The sequence below is a fragment of the Anomaloglossus baeobatrachus genome, chromosome 3 (genome assembly GCF_048569485.1).
Source record: "Anomaloglossus baeobatrachus isolate aAnoBae1 chromosome 3, aAnoBae1.hap1, whole genome shotgun sequence".
Lineage (NCBI taxonomy): Eukaryota > Metazoa > Chordata > Amphibia > Anura > Aromobatidae > Anomaloglossus > Anomaloglossus baeobatrachus.
This window is the reverse complement of record NC_134355.1, coordinates 124,903,550-124,914,433: the sequence shown is the minus strand read 5'-3', so window position 1 is coordinate 124,914,433 and position 10,884 is coordinate 124,903,550. Positions and strand designations below refer to the sequence as shown.

Here is a 10,884-nt window from a genome sequence, read left to right as displayed (position 1 = left end):
GCGTAACTGCATGCAATACGCACACGTGCGCACATAGCCTTACACTGAGCTCCCAGCGACGATCATACAGGCACAGCCTATGTACCTGCACAATCGCCATGAGGCAAGTTTACGTTTAAAGTTGTGAACCCTTTCCAGACCAAGACAAACTTACATCAAAGGTCGTGAAGGGGTTAAAGTGTAACCATTGTTTTAATTTTTACTTCCTAAATCAATAGCACACATGACAATAAGCAACTTTGTACTATATCTTATCAAACAGATTTGCTCCTTTCTCTGCCAGAATTGATCAGTCATTATCAACATTCTCAAGGTAAGATCTGTATTCAGTGACAACTTTCCCATTACGGAGAAAGGAGATGGCAGATTGTGCTGATGAGAGATGAGCTAGAGAAAGTCTTCACTGAATACAGATTTTACCTCAGAATTGAGAATTTTGATAATGACTGATCAATTCTGACAGAGAAAGAAGCAAATGTCTGATATGATATATTACAGAGTTGCTAATTTTCATGTGTGCTATTGATTTATGAAATTAAAAAAAAAAAACACAAACAAAACAAAAACAATGGTTCTGCTTTAAGTATAAAGTGCTTTTCCAAACTGATAAAATGTATTCCTAAAAAGGTTCAATAAAACTGATAATATAAAGGATACTTGCCCTCAGTGAGCCCCAGCGGATCCTGCATCCACTGGTCTGTGCTTCCAGGTCCCATCTCGGCCACAGCAGTGACTCGTCTGAGTGACATCATCTGGGTGGGCAGGACAAAGAAGCACAGACCATGGAGGACAAGTGAGTACTAGGACAGAACCTGCCCCGGGGCATCAGCAACGCTCAGTTTCCTTTTTCTTTTTAAAACGGTGAGTGGCAAATCCTAATAAAATCTTTCGCATCACAAAACAGAAGCATTTGAGCAGTCTGTACAATACAAAAAAAACACAGACAGCAAGGCAAATTCATCAACATGGCATTTACTTATAAAGATAATTTTGTTCTTTACAAAAGTTAAAAGCATAAAATGGGTAATGGCATCTCCAAAGCAGCTCGTCCTTTGTCTTCTCTTGAAGTCCTATAAAAAAAAAAAAAAAAAAAAAGAAAAAGCAGGTTACTCTAGTCTTTAGATACCACTTTCTATGCATACAACACAGGGGTTGGAAAACATTAAATCGCAACCTTTTTAATATGGTAAATTAGCATATATGGAATGGATGTTATAAAAAAAAGGGGTCACTAGCTCTGGATCTCACTATACAAACCCCAGGGGCTCTCATTGTGGTCAGCTCAAGCCCAGTTAATATCTGCCATTTACATCAGATATGACATAAAAGGAGCTGTGTAAGGCCTGAAACACACTTCCGTTAAAAACACGCATGTGCCGCGAGACACGTATTTACCCTGCGTGTTGCGTGTGGTAAGTACGTGTCTCGGGTACGTGCGGTCCACGTGTGTTCTACGTGTGCTATCCGCGATAGCACACGTAGTACCGGTAATTTGCATACTCACCTGGTCCTTCCTGCTGTCCGTGGTGCTGATCTTCGGTCTCCAGCCCTCCTGTCTCCCCGCTGCTGCTGCCAGGCAGTGAAGTGAATATTAAATGAGCAGCGGTCGGCAGCAAGTGGCAGCAGCGGCAGAGACAGGAGGGCTGGAGAAGGTGAGTAAATGTTTTTTTTCTCGGACACGTGTGTTTTCTCCGGCGCGTGTCACACAGGACCGCATCCACACTACATCCGTGTGGTACGGGTGCGGGCCGTGTGACACCCGTGCTGCCGGAGAAAACACTGACATGTCAGCGTGTAGGAAAACGCACACACGTACAAACGCACACGGACACACGTTCCGTGTGGTTTTACGTGTGTGTGCCTGCTACAATAGGGTAGCATTGCTGAACGTGTCTCCGTGCCGCCGGTACCTGCAAAAAATGGCAAACACGTACCGGCGGCACGGATGTGTGTCGGAAGCCTAAGACAAGTTAACATCTTCACAGAAACGGTTCACAAGGAACCTTAAGAGGTTATCCACTACTTCTACATTGATAGTCTATCATTAGGATAGGCCATTAATGTCTGATCAGCCAGGGGCAGACACCCCGCCGATCAGCTGTTCTCTGTGCCGGTGGCAGCAAAAAATGCTCAGTTCCGGAGTTGCTCCGTCTTCCGATAGTGGCCGCAGCCGGATACTGCAGTCCGCCTCCCATTCAGATCAGATGTGGTGGATGTGCAGTACCCGGCTGCGACCACTATCAGAAGACGGAGCAGCTCCGGACGTGAGCATTTCCAGCTGCCTTCTACAGTTGCCGGAACCGAAAATAGCTGATCGGCGGGGGTGTGGGTGTAAGACCCCGGCTGATCAGACATTGATGACCTATCCTAAGGATAGACCATCATTGTAGAAGTAGTGGACAACCTCTTTAAGGCCGGGGTCACACTTGCGTGTGACTCATCCGAGTATGGGCTGGCACTGCCCGGACCGGCCGCGGCTCTCATGACAGGAGCGGGTCAGCATCATAGAAATACATACAGCAGAGCAGCTCCTGGCAGAAGAGAAGCCAGCCGGTCCGGGCAGTGCGATCCGATACTCACACGAGTCACAAGCAACTGTGACTCCAGCCTAAAGCCGAGAGTGGAATGAGATTTCTTGGTTCCAATATACTGCAGATGGAAACAAAGCATACTGGCAGTAATCAACAGCTTGCCGACACTTTTTCGGTATAAAAGAGAAAAAAAAAAAGTCCCAATTTTTAGTCACTTACTATTTGCACTAAAAATAGATTTAATCCTCTCACCAATTATTAAACTACGCCAATATTGTCACAGGGGTGTTCAGTACATTTTAATTAATAGCTCGTGACATAAAAGTAAAGTTCCATAATAAGATGTGTTAAAAAAGAAAAAAAAAAAAAAGTTCCTGTGCTGGGATAATCTTATATATGTGTCCCTGCTATGTACTGTGTAATGGCTGTGTCTGACCGTACAGGGACATGGCCTGATCAGAACACAACTCTTGGGCTGGGGAAGATGCAAAAGAGAATAAAGACATTAGAGCACGGGATCACAGCAGATTCTTTCTATGAGGTAAAACATTTCCCTGCCTGTTTTAAACATGTTTTACCTGACAGAATTACCTGTGATCCCATGCTGCAACGTCTGTATACTTCTTTTTTGCGTCCTCACCAGCCCAGGAGATGTGGTATGATCAGACCAAGTCCCTTTACGGTCAGACACGGCCATTACACAGTACATATCAGGGGCACATTTATAAGATTATCTCAGCACAGGAAAAAAAAATAAAACACATCCAGGTGTGAAACTTAATATTACAAGATCTATTGATTAAAATTTGCTTTGATCATGCTACAAACTGTTTATTTAAATGCTGCTATCAGTGATTTGACAGTGGTAATTAAGAGTTAAGCAGCAGCCATCAGCATGTGCCAATAGAGGTAGATGTCAGCTATATAATATAGCCGGCATCTGCTCTGTGTGGACCAGGCTCTGCTTCTGACCCCCTCCAAAATCCCTGACATGCTCCTTAATGTATATACCGTATCTGTCATGTACCATGACGGGGTTTTTAGAGCTGGACTGTAATTCCAGCCACAATCCATGGTGAGGTATGGTACTTTTGAAAGAAAGTAGTCATAATTATCCAGTTTTGAACAACCCAATCAAAACTAAACTATCATTTACTTATAATTGAGAGATTAACAGTTCACATTCCTAATCTCTGCCAATAAGCGGATTGCTGTGGGTTCAACACACATATCCACACAGTATTGTGAATTTGTGTTTGGCAGCTGTACTAACTTGTGTCTTGATGCTGTTCTCAGCCGTGCTATGGCTATGGCTAGAGATGAGCAAACCCGAATTGTAAAGTTCAGGGTTCATACTGAACAATGACTTTATAAAACTCAGTGTCCAAGTTCTGGTGCTTTACATATGCTAACCACTCAATCACGCTTTGGTGTTCTCGGGTACGCTCGATGCTCGCCCCAGAGCAAACAGTTTGCAGTATCTGAACTCACAGGCAAACACTGGGGGTAAAAACAATGTTTTTGGCTGTAGTGTGCACAAAAAAACACAACCTCCCTCCCCCGGATATGCTCTGTTTATGACTGGCTATATGTGGGCAGAAAGCCAAACTGATCAATCAGTGAGTTCCAATGGGGTTCAGGTGTCGGGATCAAATTCAGGTCCCGAAATGAACTGCATCTGAAGTCCAGCTGAACCCAGAGAACCCGAACTTCAACTGTACCTATGATATAAAACAATCATCCACAACCTCACCTTTGTAGCAGAATTTGGCTATTCCTTACCAGTTGTAAGCCTCCTACACAGCTGTTTCTGTTTCAGTTAATGACAGTGTTCCATCCTACATATAAAAGTGATGATCAATATCGCCTGTTTGGTATAAATAATTACTCATACGACTTTATGCATATGTTCCTAGAACACCAAATATTGATTTCATTTAGATTTCTCTTTTAATCACATTTTCTTAATTGATAAAAATACACAATTAACTAAAGACTCCCAGAGGTTGATAACTATCACCCCTTACTTGCTATCTTGGTGGTGTTGTGGGGTGTCACCATTACTTTCTGTGTTGGGGGTGTCACCATTACTTGCTATCCTAGTGGTGTTGGGGAGGGGGGGGGTCACCATTACTTTGTGTTTGTGGTGGTGGTGTTGGGGGGGGGGGGTCATCATTACTCTGTGTTGGGGGGGGTCACCATTACTCTCTGTGTTGGTGGTGGTGGGGGGTCACCATTACTTGTTATCCTGGTGGGGGGGGGGTCACCATTACTTTCTGTGTTTGTGGTGGTGTTGGGGGGGGGTCACCATTACTTGCTATTCTGGTGGTGTTGGGGGGGGGAGGGGTCACCATTACTTTCTGTGGTGGTGGTGTTGGGGGGGGGTCACCATTACTTGCTATTCTGGTGGTGTTGGGGGGGGGGAGGGGTCACCATTACTTTCTGTGGTGGTGGTGTTGGGGGGGGTCGCCATTACTTGCTATCCTGGTGGTGTTTGGGGGGGGGGTGTCACCATTACTTTCTATGGTGGTGGTGGTGGTGTGTATGTGGGGGGGTGTCACCATTACTTGCTATCCTGGTGGTGTTTGGGGGTGGGGTGGGGTGTCACCATTACTTTGTGGTGGTGGAGGTGGTGTTGGGGGGGTGTCACCATTACTTGCTATCCTGGTGGTGTTTGGGGGGGGGTGTCACCATTACTTTCTATGGTGGTGGTGGTGGTGTGTATGTGGGGGGGTGTCACCATTACTTGCTATCCTGGTGGTGTTTGGGGGTGGGGTGGGGTGTCACCATTACTTTGTGGTGGTGGAGGTGGTGTTGGGGGGGTGTCACCATTACTTGCTATCCTGGTGGTGTTGGGGGGTGGGGGGGGTCACCATTACTTTCTGTGCAGTTATACACACTTGCAGTGTTATTTACGTCCCGTAGGCTGTTGTACATTTTGAAGTCTGCAACTTTATTTCCGGAGCTGGGCTTTGAACACGTGACTGAGGGTCTGAGTGAGACTGTGTGTGATCGGCGGCAGCGCTGCGGTCAGTGATCCCTGTGTCTGCACTGTGCGGTAATACCTGCTGGTCGCGCTGCGGCACTAGGACAGATCCAGCCTCTTCTGGGTCTCCAGCAGTTTGTCGTGCAGCCTCTTCCTTCTCCAGTCCAGATACTTCCTGCGCTGCCGGTTCGCCTGCCAACCTACAAGCACCCCGGCGGCAAAGCTGAGCAGCACCGCCACGTACAGCCCGCGCTCAGACACCTCCGCCATGCCGGCCCTCACCTGTACCCTCTGACACACGTCACATGACCTCAAGGTCGCGGTCCTCAGCTGTCACCGTCTCCCCTTACTGAGCGCTAGAGGGCGCACGGCCTCCTCAGTCACACAAGGCGGCCATGTTGTCGGAGCCTCCTCTTCACTGTGCTGTATGTAAACCTTACAGTATTTTCTTCTGGGCCATTTCTGCTCCTGTAATCGTCCTTAGTACATTTGTCTCTGGTATAAGGATGACAGTAGTTTATTTTTTTGCTTGGTGCACCCAGCAACAACCTTTTGTCTAACCCTGAAGAAAAAATACTGCGTAGTTTATACAGGTAAAATATATCTTTGTACCGTGTAAGGCTAGGTTCACATTTCCGTCAATTTGTATCAGTCACAATCTGCGGCTCTGGTAAACAATGGAATCTGTTTGGCGGATTCCGTTGTTCCCATAGACTTGTATGAGCGGCGTATTGTGACTGATGACGCTGCGATGCATGCTCCGCCCGACTGATCAGTCGTGGAACGACTGACCGCTGGGCGGAAGGAACGCAGCTTGTAATGTTTTTTGAGCAGCGCAATCCATAGGATTTCGCTGCACATGCTCTCTCTGGCTCCCTGCACACGTAACTAAGGTATATATCTGGTAACCAAGCAAAGTCCTTTGCTTAGTTACCCGATATTTACCCTGGCTACGTGTGCAGGGAACCGACACTTCCCCGCTCGGCTCCTCCCCCTCCTGCACTCGGCATGTACACTCACACTCACCTGTCCCCAGCCATGCAGTCCCCGGCACTGACGTCCTCAGTGCCACATGGCCCCGCTCGGCTCCACCCACCTTGCACTCCGCCGCCCGCACACATGGCCCTGCTCGGCTCCACCCACCTCGCACTCCGCCGCCCGCACACATGGCCCCGCTCGGGTCCACCCACCTCGCACTCCGCCGTCCGCACACATTCTCGGCGGCCGACTGCTGTGAGCGATCAGCTGATCGCCCTCATTAGCCGGCCGCTGGGAGATCATCTGTTCGCTCTCAAAAGCCGTCCGGCTATTGTGAATGATCAGCTGATCGATCTATCTTTTACAACTGAGTCCGACAATGAATTCTAATTCTTGTCGTCCGTTGTACAACGCATCCGTCACAAGCGGCAAGCAACGCATGTGACTGATGCAAAACAATGAAAAATGTGAACATAGCCTAAAGCGGGCTTTACACACTGCGATATCGGTCCCGATATCGCTAGTGTGGGTACCCGCCCCCATCTGTTGCGCGACACGGGCAAATCGCTGCCTGTGCCGCACAACATCGCCCAGACCCGTCACACATACTTACCTGCCCGGCGAGGTCGCTGTGACCGGCGAACCGCCTCCTTTCTAAGGGGGCGGTCCGTGCGGCGTCACAGCGACGTCACTGAGCGATCGCCCAATAGCAGCGGAGGGGCGGAGCTGAGCGGGACGTAACATCCCGCCCACCTCCTTCCTACCGCATAGCGGCAGGGAGGCAGGTAAGGAGAGCTTCATCGTTCCTGCGGTGTCACACGGAGCGATGTGTGCTGCCGCAGGAATGAGGAACAACCTCGTTACTGCTGCAGTAACAATTTTTGAGAATGGACCCCCATGTCACGATGCAAAATCGCTCATAGGTGTCACACGCAACGGCATCGCTAATGCGGCCGGATGTGCGTCACCAATTCCGTGACCCCAACGAGTTCGCATTAGCGATGTCGTAGCGTGTAAAGCCCCCTTTAGCCAGTAGAGATAAAAAAAAAAGTTTGTTTAAAAGAACTGAGAGTCCTCAGTGGTTGATACCTTTTAGTTAGCCTTTTACCTTTTAGTTAGCCATTAAAAGGTATCAACCATTGAGGACTCTCAGTTCTTTTAAACAAACTTTTTTTTATGTAGTTTATATACACTAAAAAGACATCCTGCCTGGAGATGAGCGAATCTGACAAAATTCAATTCACCAATTTGTGCGGATTTTTTCAGGAAATTGTATTCACAGTGAAGTTATACTCCACAAATTTTATATGCCGGGGTCTGTCAGAAACTCAGGGTAAAAAGTAAATGAAATAATTCCTTGTTCTTGTCCTGTCCAGTCTCCGCTGTGTCTTTCCACAGTCACAACCTCTAAATCCTTTGTTCGTTTCTCTCTAGTTTCTGCGTCCGAGCGAAGGCTGGACTAGGACTAAAACTCAGCCCTGGCATTTGGGGGTGCACAGGCCCACTTTTCACGTGGTGAATGTGTAATATCTTTGTGCACTTGTAGATTGTGTAACACAACCATATAACATGTAGTCACGGTTGCATCCAGTATTACAGCTCAGGACTATTTATTGCTCTCAGTAGTAGGACCTGGTGAAAAAAAACAAAAATGTACTAGGAAAAATATGGCACTGCATTACTGCAAAAGAGAGATATTTAGTTTATGCATTGGCCAATGCATGTAAGTCCGGACACCAAACGGCACACTAGTGGCATTTAAGTTAGGTTCCCGGAATACAGAGATATACCTTGACGTTGGTCTCCGGGCTTACGTGCATTGGCCAATACATAAACTAAATATCTCTCTTTTGCAGTAATGCAGTGCCATATTTTTCCTAGTACATTTTTGTTTTTTTTCAGTGTGCAACTGTTTGCATTTATAGTTACTATGTTTTTTCAGTTAGCACCTGTTCACATTTGTTGGATGTGCGGGTCAGTTTTTTGATATTTGTAGGACCTGGTGAAACCGCTATTTTTCTAGAGAGCTGGGTCTCGCAGATAATGAAGAGGATGCTGCTCTCCACATAATGCTGCGGTCCTATAACTGATGGGCAGGGATACAAAATCAGATCCCCCTGAACTAATACTGATGACCTATTCTACAGATAGGTGATCAGGGAAGCTGTCGTTTTCACTGGTGATAATTTTGGACACATACCACTTCGAGAATGAGTAATGATATTTTTGGGGGCAGATCCCACCATGGAAACCACTATGAAAAATCCTCAAATGACCATATGCATCTACTCGCTGTGCACAGGTTCAGGCTTTTGAGCAGCTTTTAACCACTTCAGGTTTCTAAAACCACCAAATGATTAACAGAAGTGTCCGCTCCATACTTCTGGTGTTTTCCACTTGGAAAACGCTCTGTATTTTACAATGCAAATCAATGGGAAGGCTCGGAAGATGCCGTAATCTACAACTCCCAGCTTGTCCTTAACAATGGTAAGGAGACGCTGTGAGTTGTTATCAGACTGCGGACCATACAGGAGCCACAATACTGATAAGACGCAGGCAGCATCACAAATAATCATTTACTTCCAGGTACCTTTATAGGTGACATCTTCTGAGTTGATCCCTTGTGTCTCCACGCAGTACAGACGCCATGATGAGGTTCCGTGCCCACCGCTCGTCTCTGAAGACCTCCCTCTTTATTCTTCAGCAGCACTTCCCCACACAGCACCTTTAAAAATAAAAGTATGACTATACTGCCCCATAAATATAAATATCTCCCATGCTGTGCACCTGAATAAATAATTGCTGTGCTTCCTTCAAAAAATATCCCCCCCACACTGCCCTTATCCAAAATACCTCCCACACTGCCTCTCTCCTTAATATACCCCCACGCTGCCTCTTTCCATAATGTCCCCATACACAGCTTCTCTCCATAATGTCCCTTCCACACTGCTCTCTTTATAATATACCCCATACTGCCTCTCTCCATAATATCCCCCTATATTGCCCCCCTTTTTTTTATTATTATTATTATCATTAGTTATTATTTATATATTCCCCCCAAACTGCTCTTTTGTAATTCACACACACACAAACACACACACACAAACACACACAATACAATGCACCCTCGATTACCCCTCCCCCACAAACACAATGAGGGGCACTGCAGCCAGAAACTTGAGATGCTGCCCCCTGACTGCTGGCCCCTATGCATGTTAAAATAAAGGTCTCCCCCTAGAAAGACACTGACCTGCCGCCCCCGCCTCCTGTGGTGTGACTGGCCTAAGCCCCGCCTCCTGGATACATATCACTGTGCTGCCCTGCTTCCTGCCTCTCTGCTGCAGGACCCGGACCTGTTTGGACAGCCGGACACAGGGACCCGCTCCTGGATGCGGAATGAGAGCTATCAGCAGGGAGGTAAGCGTTTCAGCTCACAGCGCTGTTAGCTGTGAGCGGCTCCCTCTCTGCTGAGGCACAAGCAGTGTGTGCCGGTGAGCGCGGCGTTCTATGGGAACGACCCGCCCGCTGGTCCGCTTGGGCTCGTCATTTTTTAAACACCCTTAACCCCCTCCCTCCCTCCAGCCTCCCCAAAAATCAGCATGGAGGAAAGCGTCCTGCTCACGGCGATTTTAGCTGTGAGCGGCTCCCTCCATGCTGAGGCTCAAGCTATGGGCGCCGGCGAGCGGCGTTTCTGAGGAAACTACCCGCCCGCCGGTCAGCTTGAGCCGCCATTAAGTTTTTTAAAAAAAAAGAGCGCTTCGCGCTTTTTGTCTTTGGCCCCGCCTACCCGCCGCCCAGCCACCGCCGCCCAGCCACCGCCGCCAGTACTGAGAAGGAGCAGGGTAGGGCTGTGTGCGCTCTGCACGGCACCGAAAAGGTGTGCCTCAGAGCGCAGCTGAAAAGCTCCGTTCTGAGGCGCATGGTGCCGGCAGAGAACGTGCGCTCAGCCTGCAGCTCCTGCCATAGACAGAGCAGGAGCTGCCGGCGGAGCGCACGGAAGAAGTGACATGTCACTTCTTAGAACACAGGGATTCGGGCCCCAGCTGAATCGCTGCGTTTTACTATGCAACGTGCGTACGGCCTCTGCACAGTCTCCATAGACTGTGCAGGGGACGCAGGACGCATGAATTACGCACACAGCCTAATTGAAGTGCAGACTCAGTGCAGTCCCTGTCACAGCGCAGGTTGGAGGCACGGTGGGGGGGAATGTAGTATGCAGGCACTAACCTGCAAGAGTTCAAATCACCCCATCCCACACGCACTGAACTTCCCCTCCCCTCCGTTTGTATGCCCCGGGAATGCCAAGGGGGCTAGCCTGGGAATGAACCAGGTACCATGTGGGTCTCCCAGTGAGCGGGCGGGTTAAGGGATTCTGTTAGGACTTCATTG

General features: G+C 48.2%; 1 protein-coding gene across 3 annotated transcripts; it reads right to left on the bottom strand.

The window, feature by feature from the left end:
* Positions 1–956: 956 nt before the first annotated feature.
* Positions 957–5,854, bottom strand: MTLN (mitoregulin). Of its 3 annotated transcripts, none has more exons than XR_012751351.1 (3): positions 5,597–5,851; positions 4,285–4,369; positions 957–1,070 (listed from the first exon to the last, which is right to left on the bottom strand). XR_012751351.1 is itself a non-coding variant. In XM_075338124.1 (2 exons), exon 1 carries the CDS (start codon positions 5,785–5,787, stop codon positions 5,617–5,619), a length of 171 nt encoding a protein of 56 aa, XP_075194239.1. In that variant the 5' UTR covers positions 5,788–5,854; the 3' UTR covers positions 957–1,070; positions 5,597–5,616. The 3 variants fall into 3 exon arrangements, 1 of the variants encoding a protein (XP_075194239.1); XR_012751350.1 differs by having other exon boundaries at positions 4,314–4,369; XM_075338124.1 differs by lacking the exon at positions 4,285–4,369 and having other exon boundaries at positions 5,597–5,854.
* Positions 5,855–10,884: the final 5,030 nt, after the last annotated feature.